General features: G+C 34.8%; 1 protein-coding gene across 2 annotated transcripts in view; it reads right to left on the bottom strand.

Annotated features, from left to right (window-relative positions):
- The window catches only part of CFAP299 (cilia and flagella associated protein 299), a 599384-nt gene that overhangs the window by 375397 nt on the left and 198548 nt on the right, over positions 1 to 25439 (bottom strand). For both annotated transcript variants that reach the window (XM_045073527.1, XM_045073214.1), the window contains exon 3: positions 6209 to 6299. In XM_045073527.1, coding sequence (XP_044929462.1) covers positions 6209 to 6299 — 91 coding nt within the window. The remainder of the gene's footprint in view (positions 1 to 6208; positions 6300 to 25439) is intronic.

The following is a 25439-nucleotide window of genomic DNA, read 5'->3' as shown; positions in this document are numbered from 1 at the left end:
CTTTCTCCACATCTTCACCACCACCTTTTGTTTCTTGTGTCGTTGATTTTAGCCACTCTGACAGGTGTGAGGTGGTATCTCATTGTAGCTTTGATGTGAATTTCCCTGATGATCAGTGATGTTGAGCATCTTTTCATGTGTCTGTTGGCCATTTAAATGTCTTCTTTGGAAAATGGTCTATTCGTGTCTTCTGCCCATTTTTTAATTCGATTATTCATTTTGGGGGTGTTGAGTTTTAGAAATTCTCTATATATTTTGGACATTAACCCTTATTGGACATGTCATTTGTAAATGTCCTCTCCCATCCCATAGTCTGCCTTTCAGTTTCATTCGTTGTTTCCTTCACTGGAAGCTTTTTATTTTGAGGTAGTCCCAATGCTTTATTTTTTCTTTTGTTTCCCTTACACTGGGAGATGTATCTAGAAAGAAACTGCTATGGCCAGTGTCAAAGAAGTTATTGCTTGTGTTCTCTTTTAGGATTTTCATGGTTTCAGGTCTCACATAAAGGTCTTTAATCCCCTTTGAGTTTATGTTTGTATATGGTGTGAGAAAGTGGTCTGGTTTCATTCTTCTGCATGTTGCTGTCCAGTTTTCTCAACATCATTTGTTGAAGAGATGGGTCTTTTTCCTGTTGGATATTCTTTCCTGCTTTGTGGAAGATTGATTGACCTTTAGTTGTATGGGTTCATTTCTAGGTTCTCTTTTCTGTTCCATTGATCTGTATGCTTATTTTTGTGCCAGTACCATACTATTTTGATGACTACAACTTTGTAATATAACTTGAAGTCCAGAATTGTGATGCCTGCAACTTTGTTTTTCTTTTTCAAGGTTGCTTTGGCTAGTCAGAGTCTTTTATGGTTCCCTATAAATTTTAAGATTGTTTGTTCTAGCTCTGTGAAAATGCTAGTAGCATTTTGATGAGGATCATATTAAATGTGTATATTGCTTGGGGTAGTATAGACATTTTAATAATATTTATTCTTCCAATTCATAAGCATAGAACATTCTTATGTTTTTTGTGTCATTTTCAACCCCTTTCATCAGAGTTTTATACTTTCAGAGTAGAGATCTTTCACATTTTTGGTAGGTTTATATTTAGGTATTTTACTGTTTTTGGTGCAATTGTAAATGGGATTGACTCCTTAATTTCTCTTTCTGATGCTTCAGTATTGGTGTATATAAATGCAACAGATTTCTCCTGCAACTTTACTGAATTCATTTTTCAGTTCTAGCAGTTTTTTGGTGGAGACTTTCAGGTTTTCCATATATAGCATCATGTCATAGAGGGAATATACTTCAACAAAACAAAGGCCATATATGAAAATCTCATAGCCAGTATCATACTAAATGGGGGAAAACTGGGAGCTTTTCCTCTATGGTCAGGAACAAGATGCGATGTCCACTCTTACCACTTTTATTTAACACAGTACTTGAAGTCCTAGCCACAGTAATCAGACAACAGAAAGAAATAAAAACCATCCAAATTAGCAAGGAAGAAGTAACCCTTCACTATTTGCAGAGGACATGACATTGTATATAAAAAATCCAGAAGACCACCAAAAATCAGTGAATATTTTATGTCCACCTACACATCAGTGTGGTTTGCCTCTGAGTTTCTGGATATCTAGAACCACACCTGCTTAATCTTTTTCCAAGCACTTGTCATAAACATATACTTAATGCGTGCCTCACTGTAGAGGTGGTATTAAGAGCTTCACAACATAAGCAATCAGAAAAATACACTTTCTCAGGAAACAATAAATCTGTTTATAAGTGAGAAGGAAATGGTTAGTAATTTTAGATTTTAAAGAATTTTTAAATCTGAAATATATGAATCGTAAGGTAGAAATATTTTAATACATGCATGGTACCCATTTATAATAAATTAAATAGTTACATTATCAGGAAAACATACTCGTTATATCTGTCATATGAGGCATTACACAATTAAAAATCCTTTTAACATTTTTATACGTGAATTGCACGTAAGTCTCAATGTTTTGTCTAAATGCACAGAACATCATAGTGACTTAAAACAAGAGTATTTTGTAAGAAAATTTAAAGAAAGGAATGTGTGTGTTTCTGTATAATATGCTTGTATGTATGTACATATGTATACATGCATATATATATTATACATACACTTACATGAAGCATATATTATGCATGAAATTCAGACGCATTCATAAAATAATATTGATTCTTGAATTAAATCAAGTTACCTCCAGCTTAATATAAACTTTTTTAAAAAAAGGATCAGACCTGTACCCCTGGGGATAAAAATATATGTTTATAAAAAATAAAAAATTAATTAAAAAAAAGATAATAAACATATTTAAAATAAAAAAAAAAAGGATTTATCTGAACAGTATCTATAAACTTTCAACTGTCATAAAACCCTGTTCCCTCCCAGGGCATAGCCCTGAGACTACATGCCTAAGCAGTAGGTTTGTAGAAATGGTATGAGTGCATTTAATAAGCAAGTAATCCTATAACTTGAGCATTGAAGTATTGGGGTGGGGGCCCACTGGGAAGTGGGGACAGACAGGAGTGCTGTTTTCCTAAGCTCTAGGCTCTTTGGCAGAGTCAATTCAAGGCCTAAATGGAAAAAAACTAGTAAATCAATTTGCAATTAGTTGACCAGAGGGAGAAAGAGGACACCCCGAACAAGATTCAGTTACACTAAATAGCATTTGAAACCGGGATCACCCAACTTAAAAATAAAATTAAAAGTTGTGCATGTGGGAAGGTAAATCCAATCTTCTTCTAATTTCCTAGCAACGTTTAAAGAAAATTACCTCGGAAAATTGCTATGGAATTACCCTTCAAGCCTTACGAGGCCATGCAGATCAACTATGTCAATTCTAAAACTACATCATAATTTTTCCAGCTTGTACTTTCATTAAGATGAAACACAAAGAGTAGCAAATGAGCCTCTGGGTTGGAGTTCTCCATTTATTTTGCATTCACTATGTAGAGAAATGTTAATACGTAGGAAATAGTCATTTCCCTTGGAGAGTTCAGACCTCATAAAGTTCACATATAATTTCTGTTGTCAGCAAATTAATATAGATTCAAATCTCATGAATATTGTATACTTTATCAGACTACTTTTATAAAAAGTGTATCCATTAACTAAATGGCTTTTAAGTAAGCTTATGATCCTCATAATTAGATCTGTCTAAAATATGTTTATTCTTTTATAGTTTTCTATAAAACCATTTGGAGTCTGCTTTAAGACCAGACTAGGAAACAAAATTAAACCTTAAATGCCACTCTTGATACAATGATATGTATTCTGCTGATTATAATATCAAAAATTCAAAGACCCAAATAAATGAATGCCCATGTTATTTTCAGATTCAGCAAGGCTATGAGTCTGATAAGATTCCAGTTTCCTAGTTAGTGACCACCCACCCAACATTTAATGTTAACTATTTAGTGTACTCAATCAAAGTTAAATTTAGGAACTTTTCTAGGGAAAAACCAAATTCTAACAATGTATTTAAAGATCATTCAGAGGAACAATGCAGAGAAAACATGTATACTCACAGCAGAGCTCTCTTATTGTCCCAAACCCAAATTCACCAACCTACTTAGCACATGTGCCTACAGACTCTTTCTTTCTTCTCCCTATAACTTTAAGGGTGGCTTCTGCCCCTCTCAAAGGTAAATTCTTTCCTAGTGTTCTAGATTCCATCTTCCTTTTAAGGACTTATTTCCAGCAACTGTTTCCTTTCTCCCCTACATCATCAATACCTCTCTCGGTACTTACTTCATCCTTCCCGCTAACATAAAACACGGGCTAACATTATCCATCTTATATTAAAACACAACAAAACAAACTTCCTGGGCTCCAGCTCCAGCTGTCACTCAATGTCTACACTATCCTTCACTGCAAAAATCATTTAAAAAAACCCGTTGTTTCTCTTCATTTTCATTTACATATTTTTTTCTTTTTTCTACCTACTCCAATGAGACATTTGCCCATACCCTTCATTGAAACAGCCCTCACCAATGTAACAATGACATTTACCTAGCCAAAAACAATGACAAACTTTTTATCATTTGTTATAGGCTGAATTTTGTTCCTCCCCAAAAGACATGTTGAGTATTTAACCCTTGGTACCTATGAATATGACCTTATTTGGAAATAAGATATTTACAGATGTAATAAAACTGACTTGGCCATACCCAATTGGGGAGGAGGATCCAATATGATTAGTGTTGTTATAAGAACAGAAGACAGAACACAGGTACAGAAGGAGAATGCACATGATGATGGAGGCACAGATTAGAGTGACAGATCTACAAACCCAAGAATATCGGTGATTTCCAGGAACACCAGAAACTAAGGGAAAAGCAAAGAAGAGATTCTCCCATAGATCCTTCAGAGAGAACATGGTTCTGCCAACATCTTAACTTCAGACTTCTGGCCTCCAGAACTATGAAAAATAAGTTCCTACTGTTTTAAGCCCCCAGTTTAGAGTAATTTGTTATGGCGGCCAGGGGGAAACGAATGCATCACCTTATCTAACCTCTCTTGTACCCCAGTGTCCCAGGAACAAAAACAGTTTCAGGTGTGAGCGGGTGCACAAGAAAATCTATTGAGTGATTGGCAAGTGAATGGGAGCTGGGTAAGAAAATACATAGGTGTATCATTTAGGAGACTATTATAGTAATTTCCTTAAGATATAATGGTAGTTTGAATCAAAGTAAGTGATAGTTGAGATGGTGAAAATTGAAGTAATTTGATTTATATTTTGGAGAAATTAGTGGTTCGTTTGAGTGAGAGAGAGTAGATGGGTAGATGAGTGGATGAGTCTGTCACTCATTGTTAAAAGAAATACCAAGAGGAGAGAAAGACTTAAAAAGATATTTTTGAGAGGAAGTATACCACTGTGGTTAAAATGTGGATTTAGGGTCTCTAAAGCTATTTGTATTTATTGATTTATTAGTTTACTGTCTAATCATGGGCCATTTTTTCAACCTATAGAATCAGGTTATGGAGTAGATGAAATTTGTTCTTGTCAAGTATATGTTTTAAATTTATATGAAAGCTTTCATAATCCTTATCTTGTTTGATCATTAATGATCATATGTCCCTTCCCAAAAGTCCTTATCATGATTCCCTATGACATGCTATGTTTTGCCTTTGTAGCTGCTCTTTCTATTAAGAGTCAGATAAATTTTAAACTTTTCTGTTGTAATTTAGAAGGCCCTCCAGAGTCTAGTCGCTATCCATATTTCCAACTTCACTTCTTCAGTCTCACTTGTCCATCTTCCTCAAGAAGCTTTCCCTGATTTCAAGCTCAGTTCATTCTATTAAATTATCTAACTAAAGTATGAATTTTTCTCTCTATGAAGTATATTGAAGATTTTGTCTGCATGTGAAATTTTCAAGAGTCCTGTTGGAAAAATTCCAACTATTTTTCGAGAAAACCTTGGTAAAATAGACCACCTTATATACATATTTTTCTGTTGCTGTTTTAAACTTTTCATCACACTACTTCTGATTATTTTTCTGTAAGACATTTATTACAGTTTGAGCATGAGTATTTGCTTTTTTTAATCCTTGACTTAGAATGTTTTTAAAACCTACAGAAGACTTTTATCACTAATACTATATTAACAAAAGATAAAAGTAAATACATATTCCAAATAACATTAAAAACTACATATTTGATTTAGCACACATTTTAATAAAGCAAGACCATATCCTCCTTGGATGATCAAAAGTTGTATCCCTCCATTATGTGGTTTCTACCACATCTCCCAGGGCAGGATTACAAGGCACACTACAGGACTCTCCTCTGAAGGTACCACAAAATCAAATCAGGTAGGGACAGGGCAAAGCTTGGGGGACCGTGGATGATGTGACTTGGAAGACTGTACTAGGAGGCTGAGCTGAAAAGAAGTAGCAAGTTTCAACATAAGACTAGCACAATGCTGAAGACGACAACCACCATCCCAATGCATTTTCTCTACAATAGTTGTAGGAAATCATTTTTTTTTCACCAAGTGGGTACTTCTATAGACGTAAGTGGGAATAAAATTTTTTCCCACATACTTTGTATAATATATACGACAAAGAGCCATATTATATCCCTCATGCATCACTTCTCAGGGAAGAATTAAAACTTGTATTATTAATACCAACTGTGCCTTTAATGTATACATTTTTAGCTATTGGATGAAATGTACTCACGCTCACTTTTCCGTTGCGATTGTCTTCTTCTCTCACTGCCAGAGCCTTCAGAAAATTATCTTGCAGGTCTTTACCGGCACTTGTTAATGTCCTATAAAAAGCAGGTCTTAGTTATAGTGCATTAGAAAACAAATATATCAAAAACATTCAGGGGCCAAAAACCACACTTCTTTATTCCAAGTGATAATGTCCTTGTAACACAAAAATTATATACACAATCATTATAAACCATATACAATTATTATAACTTACTACATTCCTCAAATTATTATACAGTTATAGAATCTATATTTATGAATAATTAGAATCAAGTCTATAAATATCATACATGCCTTTATCAATACTCAAGCCAGATAGAGTTAATTTCATTTACATGTCTGTTTTATTCTTTTTAATCATACCATGCAAATTTATTTATACCTCTCATTACCCATAATAATTTTAGATTATTTATAATTTAAGTACAGTTTATTTATTTAATATAATAAATTTAAAATATGAGAAACCTAAACCAATTTCTTTACTGACATAGAACATTAATCTTACCTCTATGAGGATATAAAAAAGGCAAAAAGGAAAGAAACTAGGTTGAGTCATTTCTGTTAGATAAAAAGAAACTTTAAGACTACAGGGTGTTTGCCTGGCTCAGTTGATGAAGCATGAGACTCTTGATCTCAGGGTTGTGAGTTTGAGCCCCATTAGGTATAGAGATGACTTCTTTAAAAAAATCTTAAAAAAAAAAAATTCAAAAGAGGCAATATTAAAATAAATAAGTTCTGGAGATGGCTATTATACTGACAATATATTAAAATCATACCATTCCTCTTTTTTATTATTATTCAAGTCTTATAGACATAGACATATTATTTTCTATAACCTCTATGAGAAAGATAAAAGTACTTTTGTTATACAAACTGGGAACAGAGAGGGTAAGGGCTAGACCTCCTAAGCTATGTGCAGCAGAGTCAAAAAGTTATATAAATAATCAATTATTACAGCATGCTACATCTGAGAACCGGAAACTTCTCAGCAAGTGGAAATATTGGGCAAGAAAGCTAATGCAGTGTGTGGTAAGGAATTCTTAAATTTTTAACATGCATTACTCTTACTTAACTAGATTTATTTAACAGTCAGTGACCTGAGAAAACTTGCTTAAATAAATATCACAAAAGGAGTCACTTCCTCAAGAAGTGAAGTAGGTCCATTACAAAATATTAGGGTTATAAGTTTTATAAAGACAAATACTCCATCTTTTCTGTTTACAATCCACTACACTTTCAAAATGGGGTAAAAATTATATGGATGAGTTAATCTCCACCAATCGTGTTTAATCATTAGCTAAAGGCATTTATATAATCCTACATGAATGGGTCTAAATAAATCCTTAATCCTCAACAATTAGACTTCTGGTTTTATGATTTAATTATGTTGTTTGTGTCATCACACATAGTTATATTACTGGATTAACACTCAAAAAGAGTAAATAACAAAAGAGAAAAAATGAAAAACTGTTAAAATAGAAATATTTCCATACGTTATTTTCTTAAGAGGTCACTTACTTTAAAGATTACTAAGTCTTTCAGTAAATACTCATGAGTTATTAATCATCTCAGAATTTTAAATGTAAAATTAGGCATTTTCTAATAGGCAAGGTTTGAATAATCATTGTGATGTGTTCTAATAAGCAGTTTCTAGATAAACACTAAATCAAATTTGAGATTAAATCAGTCTTAATAGCAATACTTTTTTATCTATTGGGCAGTCTTCATACTATTCTCTATGCTAGGTATTTCACAAATACTTTCAATTATCTTCAAATCAAACCTTAAGGGAGGACATGTTTATTTCCACTTTAGAGATGAACTTGATGATAATCAGTCGGCATTCAGTTTTTAACTTAAATATCACCAACCCCAAGGATTTATTTTACTATTCTGAAGCCACAAAATATAGCAAAACCTCATTTGATGCCGCAGTACTTTAACAGAAAACAATGAGAACTCACTGGTAAGAGGAAACCTAAAGTAACAGGAATGGGGGTACTGTGAGGTATGTAAGCTTCATCAGGAGGCGCCCCTAGGAGTTATCAGAGGCTGGTGGTCTTGAAACCTCTGTGGAAAGCCAATCAGCCATAATCATCACTCCAATTCTAGACTAGAATAACTTGTTCAGAGGTAGGTTTGATTTCTAGCCAGTGACATCCGGCATAGCCTATATTTAATAATTCTAGAATTTATATTCAATTCATCTGCACTTGTTTGAATATGTAATTCAACTTCTCTGTGCCTCAATTACTTTGAAATGATGATTTTGTGCACTCAATTCGGAAAAATTTAGTGGAGAGTATAGTAAAATGTAATGGATGAGTAAGTTTATTATAAAACTTTTACAATATTATCTTGTTAGGAAATAAGCACACATCTATGAAAAAGCAGTTTTCAGAAATAGTTTTATTTTCCATGGATAAGTTTACTGACAAAACTATATGCCTGTATTTTTGTGGTCTCAAATAATATAAATTTTATTTTTTAGGGCAAAATGGAATATTATTTTCAAACTTGATAAAAATATGATTTTATTTATCATAATGTATGGATTTTTAGACAACTTATTTGAGTATTAAATATGGGAGACATATTTCTACTGTACTTTGATGTAGGGCACCTGTTGCTTGGTCTTGTATATTTTCTCCAGGACAATATAATATCTTTTTTGTTTTGTTTGTTACATAAATTAGGAGGAAAAAAAAATCCTGCTTCTTTTCAAATAGTATTTTATAAATTTCTTTAACATTGGTAAACATTTTCACATTCCTCCTTTCAGTGTATTATTGTAGATTGTTCTGTATTATCAATCTGGGTTGCTATAACAAAATGCCATAGATTGGGTGTCTTAAACAATAGAAATTTATTTTCTCACATATCTGGAGGCTGGAAGTCCAAGGACAGGGTACCAGCACAGTTTGCTTCTAGTAACCACTCTCTTCTCTTAACCAACTCACTGTATTTGTACTAAGTATCTCACTGTATTCTTAATATTCATTTTTCTGATTTCTTTTGTTTTGTTATACATATATTTTTCTAAATTCTATGTCCTCCAAAATCTACATGTATACCAAATATTGTATAGAAGGAATAAAAGTAACCAATGAACCATTGCAAGTCCTTTCCTTTGAGCATTATTTCAACAGGAGAATCTATCTTTAATATCTAAGGGATTATTTTTTTAAAAGATCTAAGAGGGAAAAACAGTGGAGCTAAATCCAATGTGTGGTTTTTTACTCTCCTGTATTTTCTTGTAAACTATTCCTGGTGGCTTTTTTTTTTTTTTCTTCCTTCCTTCCTCCCCTTCTTTCTAATTTAATTGAAACAATTTTCCTTAGAGGTTAGGTCGATCAGAATTATATTTAGAAAGACTTATGGTTTAGGAACTCTTACACTATATACTGCGATTTCCATGAAATTTCCACAAGGTCATCAATTTATATTCTAATCACTTTCAGAAAAGAAAAAGACTTCTGGAGAAATGAGATTCATTTATTAGTAAGGAGGAATGAGAATCAAATTTTCATTAAGATAAATGGCGTCACTCCCCCCATGCCGGCCCCTTCTGCATGTCAAAGAGTTTATAAATTACCAAATGCACAGTAAAGCTACCAGCATCTTTGGGAAGAAGTTTCAACTGTTGGAAGCACACAGAAGAAAGACAAGAAGTGCTAGGATGCACACGAGACGGCTGTTCCTTTTCGTCCTCTATTCTGAAGAAAACCCAAGGCGGAGAGTCATAAAATCTGTGGTATCTTCCATCAGTCAGACTCTACTCCCCCCTGTATGAAAAGCTGTGCTTTTCTTTGAAGGGACAAAATGGCCTGCCCTGTCTGAGAAAGTGTCCCTGAACTCTTCTTTTTTGGTACATCTGGAAAATTTCTAGTTAATTCCTAAACACGGTAGGTTAAGATGTTCTCACACTTCAGATTGAAATCAAAACCACATTGAGATACCACCTTACACCAGTGAGAATGGCCAAAATTAGCAAGACAGGAAACAACATGTGTTGGAGGGGATGTAGAGAAAGGGGAACCCTCTTCCACTGTTGGTGGGAATGCAAGTTGGTGCAGCCTCTTTGGAGAACAGTGTGGAGAAGAAATTAAAAATAGAACTTCCCTATGACCCTGCAATTGCACTCCTGGGTATTTTCCCCAAAGATACAGATGTAGTGAAAAGAAGGGCAATCTGTACCCCAATGTTCATAGCAGCAATGGCCATGGTCGCCAAACTGTGGAAGGAACCAAGATGCCCTTCAACGGACGAATGGATAAGGAAGATGTGGTCCATATACACTATGGAGTATGATGCCTCCATCAGAAAGGATGAATCCCCAACTTTTGTAGCAACATGGACGGGACTGGAGGAGATGATGCTGAGTGAAATAAGTCAAGCAGAGAGAGTCAATTATCCTATGGTTTCACTTACTTGTGGAGCTTAAGGAATAACACGAAGGACACGGGGAGATGGAGAGGAGAAGGAAGTTGGGGGAAATTGGAGGGGGAGATGAACCATGAGAGACTGTGGACTCTGAGAAAGAAACTGAGGGTTTTGGAGGGGAGAAAGGGAGAGGGTTGGGTGCGCCTGGTGGTGGGTACTAAGGAAGGCATGTATAGCATGGAGCGCTGGGTGTGGTGCATAAACAATGAATTTTAGAACACTGAAAAAATAAAATTAAATTAAAAACAAAAAGATGTTCTCACACTTTAAGGGGGACCAAATAATAATAATAATAATAATAATAATAATAGTAATGCTTAGAGAGGAAATAAATATTCTTAGTCTCTAAATGTGGTTTTATTCTGAAAATACATTCAAATATAACTTTAGTTCTACTCTCTTCTGGGAGGCATCTAAATCTCTTACCTGATCTGAAATAGACTTACTGATCTTCTGGTTGTACAGTGAAAGCCAATGAGAAAGTAGAAAACAAAGAAAGTAAGCTTTTGTTTGGAATATCTGCATCCAGTCTCTCCCTGTGGCAATCAGCCTCATCGCCCCAGAAAACACTGAGCAAAAACGGGTTTTAGAAAGGTGAGGGCCTTCAGGCTTCACATCGTCAGGTCGTACATGCCTAATCTCTACGTGCGTGTGTCTCTAGTTCATATATTTGAAAGATTCCATCTAAGGAGCCGAAGAATGTGATGTAATGGGGTTGCAAGGGGTGACTTCTCACCAGGGAAAAGCAGTCAGAACAGGAGCCCATACTGCCGGTGCCAAGAGCCACACGAGATGGCAGGGACTGTCACACAGGAGAGTGGGGGCTCGGAGCAGAAGAGCATAGGGATGAGGGAGGGCTGTGGGGCAGAAGGGATGTGTGGGGTGAGACTCTGGGGAGAAAGATACCTGAGGAAGACTGTTAGGAAGGCTTGCTGCACGACCCTTCTGTATGAACCCCTGAGTTCCTCCTTTAATAAAGTCGGCAGTATTAAGAGGTTAAGTCTGACCTCTAGTGACAAGGAGAGTTTAGAAAAGATGAGGCAACTTAAAAATGAGGGACAGAGGGAAATTGGAAGGGGGGGGGAAAACCATGAGAGACTATGGACTCTGAAAAACAATCTGAGGGTTTTGAAGGGGTGGGGGGGGTGGGAGGTTGGGGAACCAGGTGGTGGGTATTGGAAAGGGCACGTACTACATGGAGCACTGGGTGTGGTGCAGAAACAATGAATTCTGTTATGCTGAAAAGAAATTTAAAAAAATGAAAAAATGAGGGACAGGGACAGAGACAGAGATAAGGGAGGTGAGAGGGTGGTTGGAAGCAACCCAGCCTGCGGTGCCATCTAAGGAAGGTTCAGCAAAGCCATGTCCTTGAACCAAACTCTGCCAATAAAGATTCACGGGTCTACGCTGACATCCCTGTCACGTTCAGTCACTGAGGGAGAGCAGCAGCCCACGGCACGTGTGGACGTGAACGAATGCACAAGAGCCCCATGTGACGGGACGCTCAGATAAGGACACTCTCAAGTGTAAAATGTATTCTCGTCACCACAGTCTTTCACCCAAACCAAAAACCTTGAGGTTCAAAAATGCCAGCATAATAACTCATTTGTTTTTTCACAAATATAGTCTTAAAATTGCCAATATTATCATCACCGATATGTTTACTGAAAACACTTTAAGACTCTCTGCAGATCTTCTTCTTCTTAGTGTATACACCTCTAGGGATGAATGGCCAGATTACCATGCTTTTAGACAGCTCACTGATAAAGGTTCTTTCTGTATGCTATGATACCAACTAGATACACAGTTAGGTTCACTGTTGATATTATTTCAATTTGAAAAAGATTTCAAATTTTGCTTATAGTTACATAAATAACATGCTCAGAATTCTAAAATTAAATTTATAATTTAGAAATTGAGAAAAATGTCGTTTTCATCTCCCCCAGTTTTATGTACCCTATTCTCTCCCTTCTGTACAGAACATTTTATTTTTAATTCCAGTGAGTTAACAGATGGTATTATATTAGTTTAAGGTGTGTAATGTATCGATTTAACACCTCCATACATGAGCCAGTGCTCATCACAAACCTACTCCTTAAACCCCATCATCTGTTTCACCCATCCCCTTCACCTACCCTCTGGTGACCATCAGTTTGTTCTCTACAGATAAGAGTCTGTTTCTTGATTTGTCTCTCTCTCATTTCTTTCCCTTCATAGAGCATCATTATTTTAAGTATCCTTAAATTGATTTTGTAACTGTTACTATTTCTTTAAAGATTGTTATTTATTTACTTGACAGAGAGATCACAAGTAGGCAGAGAGGCAGGCAGAGACAGAAGGAAGCAGGCTTCCCTGTGCAGCAGAGAGCCCGACGCAGGGCTCAATTCCAGGACCCTGAGATCATGACTTCAGCCAAAGGCAGAGGTTTAACCCACTGAGCACCCCCAGATGCCCCATTAACTGTATCTATTTTTAATACAAGCCTATCTATCTGTCACCTAGCTAGCTAGCTAGGTATTTACTTTTGTCGATGGTAGCCTCCTCTACATATTTTCCTCAAACTTGGTTTTTCACTTAATGTTATGTTCAGGGAATTATACCATGTAGTAAGAGACATTTCCACTACTTTTTATAGTTGCATAGTACTCCACTGTAGGAATATACCACCTTTCAGTCACTTAGCCACTGATGGTCATTGGTTTGCTTCCTGTTATTTGCTATGATAAATACTGCTTTAGCATTTAGCTTTGTGTATAGGTCATTTCATGTTACTGCCACTATATTTTGGGGATAAATTCCTAGAAGTAGGATTGCTGTTCAAAGAGTACATGAATATTTTATTTAGTTAAATATTACCAAATTTCCCTTCAGTGGGGCTGGGACATTGTGCAGTCCTCCCTACAATTTATAATAGTAAAGTTCAGTTTCTGCAAAGCCTCATTAACAAAGTATATTGTAAATCTTTTAGATTTGTGCTGGTCTAGTACAAGAGAAACTCAGTATAATTGTGTATTATCTTATAAAGAGAAGTGAACATATTTTCATATATAGAAATCATTTGCACTTCTTTTTCTTTAAACTGTATGTTGATACCTCATTTTTCTATAGTATCACTGGCCTCTTTCTTCTCTATTTTCTTCTTTAAACATGAAGACTTTTAGCTCTTCTCTGTGATGTAAGTCGCAAATATTTTCCCCAGCTCTTTTCAGTTGTCATTCTACTTTGCTTATGGTGCATTTTACCAAGAAAATGTTTCATTTGTATGTCATTAAAATAATTTGTAAGTGTTACAAATCATTCCCTTACTATGGATTCTGAATCGACAATTATAGAGGAATCCATCTATACTTTCTTCTAGAACTTGAAAGTTTTCTTTTTTATTCATTTGTTTTAACATTTATCTCTCTAATTCCTTGACATTAACCCTGATGTACTGTGGGATGAATTGATCCTATTTCAACTTTTTCCATTTGGATATTCAGTTATCCCAACACCAATTATTTAAAAACCCGTCTTTCTTTTTTCCATTGATTTGAGATGATGTCTTTCCGTATACACTTGGGCCTATTTCTGTGTTTCCTATTTTGTTTCAGTGCTTTGTCTGATTGTATCACATTATTTTGAAAACAGAAATTATGTTTTAATATCTGGTAAAACTAGCCCCTCTCATTGCTGGTTCTTTTTTATAGGTGGTGTGATTTTTTTTTTTTTTTTTGGTGGATGTTTTTTGTTATTTACTTTTCTTCAAATGGATTTTATTAATAGAATTGTCTGACAATTAAAAAAATAAAAACACTCAAACACTGATGACCACATACCAGGATTACCTTCAGTTTCTAAATGTCATAGCTTGTGATTTTAAAGACGGCTGGCTTGACTGGCATGGTACAAATGACCAGCATGGAACTGGGTCTGCTGGTTCTCTGCATCATGGTAGCCCAAGTGCGCACCAGCTCCTGCAGACATTGTGAACATGAATTCCTGCTACACTTCCAAAGACGGGAAGATACTCACTCTACCTGCCATACCTCCAGTCCTAAGTTTTATATTAAATTAATTAAATGTAGTATTAGATTAAAACCATGTGTTTGATGAGTCTGATCATCCAATTGAACTCAAAAACTATCATTCTGTGTACCACTTACTCTATTTTTATCTATACTAACTGATTTATTCGGACAGTTAGTAATCTCTACTCTGGCCTGTTTTGGAGAGTTGTGTTTATCTACAAAATTTATCAATGTCATTTTGTGTTTACAAATTTCTTTTATATTGTTGCATAAACTAGTCTCTTGACTTTTTAAAGTCTTCTGTTTTCATAGTTATACCCCTCCTAATCATTTCTTACTCTATGTATTTGTAGCTTTTCCCTTTTATCTTAATTGGGTTAGCCAGTAGTTTGACTATTTTACGTTTTTTTCCCAAAGAATTAACATTTGGATTTACTCCACACTTTTTTCTTACTCATTTATTTCAAATTTTTAAATTAATATCTTCTTTTTTTTCTTTTTTGGGGGTACCATGTCATCTTATTTCTATTCTTTTAATTGGGTGCTTAATTCATTTTTATTTTTTCATTTTCGTGATATAGATATTTAGGGCTATTATATTTTTCTCTGAAAACTGCTTTAACTATTTCCCATAGAGTCTGATAGTTGTATATTCACTACCCCTTTTTTTTTTTTTAATATTTTGTTTATTTGACAGAGGGGGAGAGAGAGAGCACAAGCAGGGGGAGCTGCAGGCAGAGGAAAAGCAGCAGGCTGCCTGCTGAACTGAGAGCTCCCTGCAGGGCTGGATCCCAGGAGCCCAGGATCATGACCTGAGCCAAAAGCAGATGTTTAACCGACTGAGCCACCCAGGCGCCCTTCAGGATTCTTATTTTTAAGAACTTCTAGTATTTATTTCTTTGCTTCCCCTTTGATCAAAGAGTTTTTAATTAGATGCTTTTTAATGCTCCACTTTAAAAGACTTTTCATTGCTGTTGTTATTAATGTTGTCTTACTGAACTGTGGTCTCTTTGTAGTTATGGGAGGCGGAGTAATTAGGGGGATTTTTTTTTTTTTTTTTTTTGTGGTATCCATGTGTGGGCAAGATATAGTCCAGCTTGGAGAATGTTACTTGTAGACTTCAGAAGAGAAAGTCTTTCTATCAGAGTTTAGAACTGAGTATGTATTTATAAAAATACCTAATTAATTATATTGTCTTTTATCTTTTTAGTGAATATTTGCCCATTTACTCTGTTTTAGATTGAGAGAATGTGTTAAAATCTCTTATTAGCATTTCTGCTATTTATCATTTTCTCTACAGTGGTTTCTACTTTATAAATCTGTGTTATTGGGCAATTAACTGAGTAATTACTAAAACTCTTGTTTCTACAATTGCGAACTATATAGCTTGAGACATTATAATTTATCCTTCATTGTCTGTTAGTGGCTTTTCAAACTGAATGCTAATTTGTTAGATATCAAAATTGTAACTCTTACGCTTTACTTCTGTTTGTCTAAAATACCTGTGTTTCTATTTATTTATACATTTCTGTAGCTCTTTAATTTAGATGTATCTTTGTATAAAATATAAACTTTTCCTTATGATTCAATTAAGTTCATTTAGACATAGTGATGACTGGTAAGAGAGGCCTTAGTTTTTCCATGTTGCTTTAGGTGTGCTCTATACATACACAGACGGGTACGGAGTCGTATCATCATAAATGCACACACAGAAAATTTTTCATAAAGAAGTCCATGTTGTTACATTTTCCTCTATATATTTCCTGGCACTAACAGGTTTATAGTTCGCTCAAATGATTACTTTAGATGAAACTCGTTTCCCCTTTTTTTGAACCAATGTTCATTTTTCCTACTAAGAAAAAATAAAATTTCACTACCAGTACTTTCTCTTCTATTCTTTCCTATCCCTAAACATCTAATTTGAAATAATATGCCTTTTACTCTCAGTTAATACCTATACAGAAGTTAGTGAACTTATTCTGTTTTTTGCTTACTTCCCCTTATTTTTGATAGTTACTATATCTGTATTATCAATGCACATATCATTTTTATACTATGCTGACTCCCTTATATCTCATTTAATCTTAGTTTTACAGATAAATATATATTTAATGTTTACAACAACTCCTTTGGTAGGTGTCTTCCTGGTCACTTTGGGGGCCTGAAACACATTCTCTAATTAGTTTCCACAGAGGTCTCACAGGAGCAATAGTGCCTGAGTTCTTGCCTGATAGCATGCTTGCAGGCCTTAGACAGGAAGCTTAGTGTGGCTGGGTATAGAATCCTTGGTTCATATTTTCTTTTCTTGAGTCTCTTAAATGTTACTAAACTATTTGCGGGCACAAAACACTGAAAATTTTGATGACAAACTGAGTGTCTTTCCCAATATGTCTTGGCCTTTTTGCCTTTTTTCCCAGGGCTTTTTTCCCTTTTTCCTTAAATTCCATTTTTCTAGACCATGTCTTGTTGGCTATTTTGTATTTTTTCCCAGAAATTTAATGTGCTCTCTCAATACATCATTTCAAATCTTTTATTTCAGAGAGTTTCCTTAAAGTACAATGCTTAGTTTTAATTCTATGCTTTTGCTTTGTTTCTCCTTCTCCAGGGACACCAATTGCATATCTTTTTTCCCATGTTCATCATCCTTTTATCTAGTCTTGATCTATCCTCTATTAATTCATCCAAGTTTTTTTTAAAACTCTTCATTCTGTGTGATTTTCAATTTTCTTCTTTATGTCTTTTATCTCTCCTAAACCACTGTGCATGGAACTTATTTGCACCTATGCTCTTTTTAGTTTATTCTTTACTTAACAAATGTTTTCTTTTATTTTTTTCTTTCTAACCTCTCCTATGTTCTGTTAGCACACTTATTTTTATAATAACAGGACTCCAACTTTTTTTTTAAACTTATTAACACTGTCTAGGGGCACCTGGGTGGCTCAGTGGGTTAAATATCTGTCTTCGGCTCAGGTCATGACCCAGGGTCTTGGGATTAAGTCCCGCGTGAGGCTCCTTGCCCCTCCTTGCCTGCTTCTCCCTCTGTCTACTGCTCCCCTTGCCTGTGCGCTTTCTCTTTCTCTGAAAAATAAAGAGATAAAATATATTTTTTTTAAAAAAGCAAAATACCGTGTACAGAACTATTTATAAGATGATCTCGCTCTGACTGATGTCAAAATGCAGGTTAAAAAAGAAGTAAAAAACACTAGACAAATTCAACACTGATAAAAACGTCTGATTGCTGCCAGTGTAGCATTATGGCAACCCAGAATGATCCCAGAATTTAAAAAAAAGAGAGAGAGAGGGAAAGGGGGAGAGAGAGCACTGATAACAGTACATAATGTAACAGGATTGCTGTGGGCTCTGAAACAATTCATGAAAAGTTCTTTGCATACTGCATGGTGCACAGAAGGTGCTCAGTTAATAGATCTACTTTCGTTATCGTTATCATTACCATTACCATCACTGCATGGATCAAGACAGAGATAGCTGGGGTAGTAAATTTGGGGACATGTACCTTAACATTTAAATTCTGCGTCTCTTTTGTCTTCACTTGTCTCTCCCTATGTGCAGATCAGATCAAATACGTAAGCATCCCAAGTATATAAATCATAAAACGTCCATGTAGACCAATGCTCTTTAAATATTTACTAGACATTATGCTGGATTGTATTTTCCAAAATGGAAGCAGTATTATCTCCCATTCTACAGGTACTTCCCATGTCATCTCTCCTAGCAAGAGGACTAGACTTTTCTCCTCCACCTCCTTGAGTCTGACTACTTTGAACAACAGAATACAGGGAAAAAACACTGTGCCAGTTCTGAATCTAGCTTGTAACTGAACTGGCATCTTCTCTCCCTCTCTTGGAATGCACTGTCTTAGAAGCCAAATGCCACCTAAGAAAATCAAGTACACTGAGACCACCATGCTGAGAAATGCCCAAGCTGAAGAGGCCCTGGAGAATGAGCTGCCAGTTGGAGAAGAAAGAGAGAGAAAGAGAGAGAGAGACTTGTGGAGATCACTGTGGCCCCAAACATGTAAGTGAAGAAGCTATCTTGGAAGTGAATCTTCTAGCTCCAGCCCCATTAGATGTCACCAAATAAGCACAGACCAGCTGTCCAGCCAACCCCTGCCTGAAGTCCTAACCCAAGAGATGCGAGCAAACAAAGTGGATTTTTAAGCTATGGTGTGTTTTACAGAAGTAGATAACCAGAACAAATATTTATTTAAAATGGGTAGAATGAGGGGTTCCTGGATGTCTCAGTCAGTTAAACCTGCAACTCCTGACTTAGACTCATGATCTCAGGGTTGTGAGGTAAGGCACTATGGTAGGCTCCACCTGAGCATGAAGCCTGCTTGGGATTCTCATTCTATCTCTCCCTCTGCCCGACACCCCACTGGTGCTCTTTCTCTCTCTCTCTCTCACTTTAAAAAAAAAAAAAAGTGTATAATGAAATTTATTTCCGGTGGAAAAAATTATAAACCTTTATTTTTATGCTCAAAATAAAATGATTTTCACATACAAACCTAGAAAGCCAAATTTTAATTTATCTTTCATTTCACAAATTTATCTATCATTTCACAACCAGCTACTCATTAACTACTGGCTACAGTAATGAACTCTTGTTAAAATATATTTAAATCTTTAAAATCAGCTTTCATGTTGGCGAAGTATTTCCCTTTTTCTATAACTCTTTTCCTCTCTACAGACTTCTTTTAATATTATGGGCTGTAAAAATACTTAGAGTAGAAAACTTTAAAGTCTAGATAATAAAATAAACCACTCATTTCCATCAAAAAGCATTATGACCCATGATATTCTAACTGAGAATTTCACCTGGTTGGAGCAGAGTTGGTGGCACAATTATATATAAATAAATATATATATGCTATGAAAACATTTAACAGGTCAGAGCCTCAGAGCCAGGGAAAGTGTATTTTACTTTTACATTTCCACTCGAGGACACTCTCTACTTCAGTAAGAGCAGAATCCATTTATATTTTCCCAATTACAAAAGCAATCAAATGTGGTAACTTGAGTTAACTAGCACTATATTTCTAATTAAAAGAGGTAATATTTTAATATCCTTTATTAATTGATGCCCCAGACAGCAATATTATATTGCCCTGATAAAGAAAAACAATTAGATTCTATTATTTGAGTGGCTCTTTGTATCTAAAAGCGTTCTCCTCGAAAGGCACAGGATGTAATTATGTTTTTAATCTTAGTTAATGAATTCAGCTACTTTAAAAACGTTAACAGATATATTACTTAAATGAAAAATTTTGATACAAAAAATTCTAGTGTTAGTCATGTGAAGAAATATTAGGCTTAATATTAGAGGAATTATACACCTGAACTTCCATTTATAAAACTAAAACTCATTGTATGAAAGAAATTTGACATATGATATTATTTAGCATATAGTTCTTTGGTATCTTGACTTAGAATACACATGAATTAGAAAAAACTAAGTATATGTTATCAGAATAAATATATTTTATTTATGTATATTTTATCTTTCTATCTAGTATTTAGTTCTAAATTAAAGATTTTTAAAATGTACTATCCTTTACAAGAAATAATTGGATTAGAAGTCATATTTTAAAGCTTAGGCTGTTAGTCGTCTTGACATTGCTGGCATGTTGTCAACTGAAAAATCTACTATAAAAACTTGATTGCTACTTACATAATCTATTGGACAGGAAATACCTTTGTAAAGACCTTAATACTGCATATTTTATTGTTTAATAAAATGGAAAAGTAATTGTAAAAACTACAGTTACTATAAGATATTTGAAACTCCACAGAGTAAATGATTTTAAAAATATATTATTATTGCTCACAAAGTTCAGTTGAATAGTTTCCATGGTTATCAGAATTTTGGCTTACCCTGGAAATGCACACCTGACCAAATATTGGCACAAATATTTCAAACAGTTAACAAAGCTACCAGAAGCATGGTCCATGTCACTTATCCAGCATTAAGTGTGTGTGTATGCGTGTGTGTGTGTGTATATATATATATATATATATATATGTATATTATATGCATTTTTTTCTAGTTTCTTTATCAACTTTCTGCTAAGTTTATAAAACCCACCACTTCCAAGGGGGAAAACATTTTAACTGAGAATCCTCCCCAGTGTGGTTCTAGCATAGCTCACTATATTTGAAGAGGTGATTTCTGTCCTTCCTGTTTCATAATTTTAGAAATGTGCATGTGATACTTTTAAATATTTAGGAAATCTAAATTATACACATCGCTACAATCTGAATTATATGGGAAGTTAAGTTAGGGACAGTGTTAATATTAGGATTCGAGTGGTAGGGATTAAAAGAAGAGAGATGGGGCCAAACTCCAACATTTTTGATATGACTAATAAGAGTAAATAATAAAACAGGATCTATTTTTAAACTTAAATAAGAAAATGTTATCCAACCAGAAATCAAAAGATATTTGAATATTCAATTGAGATTTGGCTATAAAAGTATAATCTCCCTATATCAAATCAGTCAAACACATGTAGATAAATGTGTTTGTAAATGTAAGAAAGAACTATATATGCTGACTCAGGATTCAGCTGGTTCAGTTAAAGCTGATTCAGTTAAAGCATAAGGGGATAATATGCACTTATGATCAATCAGTAAATATTAATGTTGGCTAAATGTTTAGTAAATATAACATAATTATCATGTCTTTTTCATAATTTCATATGCCATACATGGCTAGTACAGGTTTAAGCTCGATTGTTTAATTAAAACTTTTTTAAAAAATATTTTAATCTGATTTGAAAACAGATTTTCCTCCTGGAAAGCTTATGCTTTTTTTTTATTAGTATTATTATTATTTTTTAATAAACATATTTTTATCCCCAGGGGTACAGGTCTGTGAATCACCAGGTTTACACACTTCACAGCACTCACCAAAGCACATACCCTCCCCAATGTCCATAATCCCACCCCCCTCTCCCAAACCCCCTCCCCCCAGCAACCCTCAGTTTGTTTTGTGAGATTAAGATATTATAGCTTCTTTTTTTTTTTTTTTTTTTTTTTTTTTTTTTTTTTTTTTTTTTTAAAGATTTTATTTATTTATTTGACAGAGAGATTACAAGTAGGCAGAGAGGCAGGCAGAGAGAGAGGAGGAAGCAGGCTCCCTGCTGAGCAAAGAGCCCGATGCGGGACTCGATCCCAGGACCCTGAGATCATGACCTGAGCCGAAGGCAGCGGCTTAACCCACTGAGCCACCCAGGCGCCCCGAGATTAAGATATTATAGCTTCTTAAATGCCATTCATTCAGAGGAGGAAAATCAACAGGGATAAAAGACCTTGAAGAAGACTCTTTTCATGTCTATTTATATGAAAATTTTATTCAATTTGTGACTATTAAATAGCTTACAATTTATAGTGGTATTTCATGTATCCACATATCTAAAGATAATTTTTATATAATTTATCATGGTTCATACTGAGTTAGCTCTGAAATTGTAAATACTTTCTAATAGTTTTGCGTAAAATATGAATAAACATACTAATTCTTAAAAAAATATATTTTAATCTGAGAGCAAGAAAAAGAGAGAGAGATTGAAAGAACAAGTTGGGGAGGGATAGTGGGAGAAGCAGACTTCTCACTGAGCAGGTAGCCTGACGTGGGGCTCAATCCCAGGACTCTGGAATCATGACATGAGCTGACCTGGAATCATGATCTGAGGGCAGATGTTTAACCAAATGAACCACCCAGGCACCTCTAGGTAAATAAAAATTTAATGTGATGGACAGATTAGGCCTAGAGTGTGTGAAACTTTAAGTAGCTGCATTTGTTTTATCCTACCATCATATACAGTCATTATAAAATATTAAAATTATAATGGCATTTAGTAGACTGTTAAATTCTACATAATATAACTGTTATTTAATGAACTGGTAATGTGTAAGGAGTTTGAATGAACAGAGAAAAAATTTCACAAAGAAATATTTGTGCAGATAAATTTTTATTTCTTTTTTTCTACTTTGCAGCAAGTTGAAAGTGAATTTTATAATATACTAATTTTGCTTGATAAAGTTATTAAAAATTATATTGTGCTTTCAATTTTTTTCCTAAAATCCCTTTTCCTCATAATTTCCCAAACACATATATACTTCCAATCCACTAAAAGAATTCATTAAAATGCAGATTTAATATGAATGATTAAATACGTTTCTATGATACTCATTTGCTACTATCACAAAATATGTTCAGTAAGAGACTAAGCCTACAAGAATTCCATGAGGAGTTTCCACTGTCACCCTGCTGAAATTCCTCAATGCACATCACCATGTTTTTAAAGACATTAAAAAGTCTTATAATGAAGAAATCTCTTTAGCTTTACCTAAACTCAGTGTTTCCAAAGTTTATTTAGCCACAGAGTCATTTCTGTTTCAGAAACAGACATTTCTGTTTCATAGGACGTTTTGTCACTTTCTAGAACATTCATTAATATATGGGCAACAAGTATACACATAAACAAATGTTTTTGGAAATTCTGTTGTAAACATTTTATAGTTTAACTCATATGGTTTTTCTCTCTTCACCAAGTCTTGCCAAGTCACATTCTGTAATATATCTTAGATCCATTCAATTTCCTCTGAATTACTTGCCACTACTCTAAATCCAACCCGTCATCATCACTGATGTTATCTGTTACTGTAGCCTCTTAGCTGATGTCTCAGATAATACTGTCCAATTCATTTTCCTCATTGAAGCCACAGAACCCTAAAAATAGTCTAGGTGTTACTTGCATGACTAAAACCCTTTAATCAGCAGTTTCCTATAGAATTTAGAATAAAACATGAAAATAATAAATTGTCGTGAAAGGTCTTGTAAGGTGTGTCTTGCCACTCCCTTCCTCTCTCTACTGTCTGACCACACCGTCCACGTAGAGTTCTTTCTTTTTTGTAAGATTTTATTTATTTGACACACAGAGATTACAAGGAGACAGAGAGGCAGGCAGGGAAGCAGGCTCCCTGCTGAGCAGAGAGCCCGCTGTGGGGCTGGATCCCAGGACCCTGAGATCACGACCTTTAACCCAACTTCAACATCATATGCTCGGAGAGTCCTCCCTGACCTCCATTCTAATCTGGGTCACATACACACCAAACAGTCGCACACATTACACAATTTCAATATATGATAATGACAGCATCTGGAAATACAGCAGATTAAAACGTTATTTCTCCAGATAGCAATATAAGAGGGAGAACAAATTAAGCAAATCATCACATTGTTGTCGAAATCCTAATCACACAAACTCACAGAGAGCAGATGGTAGGTTTCTCCTCACAGAGGTAAGACAAAAATACATTGTAATCATACAACCTGAGCCTCTTGCATCTTAGAGCTTCCATAATTACACAGATGGATACTTTCGGTACCCAGCTGCCATGTTTTACAATGGATCTTCTCATTTTTCTTATGAATATGTCTTCTGTCCTTGATTTCCGTTCATCCTTGGCCAGTGGCTCCGTAGTGGCCTCGTCGGATGGTACTATCTAAACGACTTGGAATGCCTACCACATTGTTTTAGAGTTCCCATAAATTCACACAAAATCCCTTTCTTTTTATTTATAACACTTACAACATTTATTTTTGTGTTTGATTGTTAAATGTCTATAATCCTCACTGGGCTCCATCTAATGAGCTCAAGAACCTTATCTATTCTCCTTCACTCTTTCCACCCAGAGAGTAGCAGAGTGCTTCAACAAATGTCTGTGAATGAGCTCTTACATGAATTACTTACTGCATCAGTTACTTGGGTCAGAACGACAAGAAAAATGTAATAATATATAATCCCTTCCCTTAAAAAGTTATAAATGCGATGGGGGAAGACAGCACATTAAACAGACAGAAAGGGAGTTTGATAAAATCTATGAGGTACAGTGAGTACACCAAATAAACCTGCAGAAATGGCACATAATACGACATCAAAAATATTTTAAGGTCCTTCCAAGAAGGAAAATACTCATCTATCTTTCACAATTTACAAATTTGATAGAACTAACCCATCTGTTTCTTTGAAGAAATGCTTAATCCTCATAATGACCAGAACTACCAACCACAACGAAGCAACATGGAAACGAAGAGTTAACATAAACTTAACCATGTTTATATGGAATGCCCATAAAGAGAGAAATTATATTTTCACAATGTAAGGAAAGTTAGGAAAAAATTTCATGTATAATATTTCTCACAATTATCTTTTCTGTCATGTGAAATATTTATGTTCTGTTCCTATTATGTCTAGAGCACATAAAATAATTTCTCCATCATGTATTTTGGAAAAGGGAAAATATGTTACTAAATGTCTTAGGGGAAGCAAACTCCTCTTTTGCAACAAGGTTTTGATTTGACGAGGACATCAAGATCAGAGCAAGAACTGAATCATCTGCTTCTCTGATCCTTCTCTGTGGTTAGCAGCTCTGATAATTATCAAGTATAAAAATCCCCATCAAAGGAACCTAAGAGAGCTTTGCAAAAGTTGAAAGACTTTCTTAGATAGCTACCCACTAATTCACAACACTGAAAAAAAATTACTTGGGGCCATTTGTGGCGTATTAAGAACTCTTCATTATTTCTAAGTTACATGTATACAATATTTACTTTACATCATGGAAATAAAATCTACATAAGGAGAAAACAGACACTCTAACTCTCTTATGTGAACCAGAGCTTTTTAGTTTGGATCCATGTGTTGGGTGGTGC

The sequence above is a fragment of the Mustela putorius genome, unplaced genomic scaffold (assembly GCF_011764305.1).
Source record: "Mustela putorius furo isolate JIRA1106 unplaced genomic scaffold, ASM1176430v1.1 tig00000040_pilon_pilon_pilon, whole genome shotgun sequence".
In the NCBI taxonomy this organism is placed as follows: Eukaryota; Metazoa; Chordata; class Mammalia; order Carnivora; family Mustelidae; genus Mustela; species Mustela putorius.
This window is presented reverse-complemented; position numbering and strand designations above follow the sequence as displayed.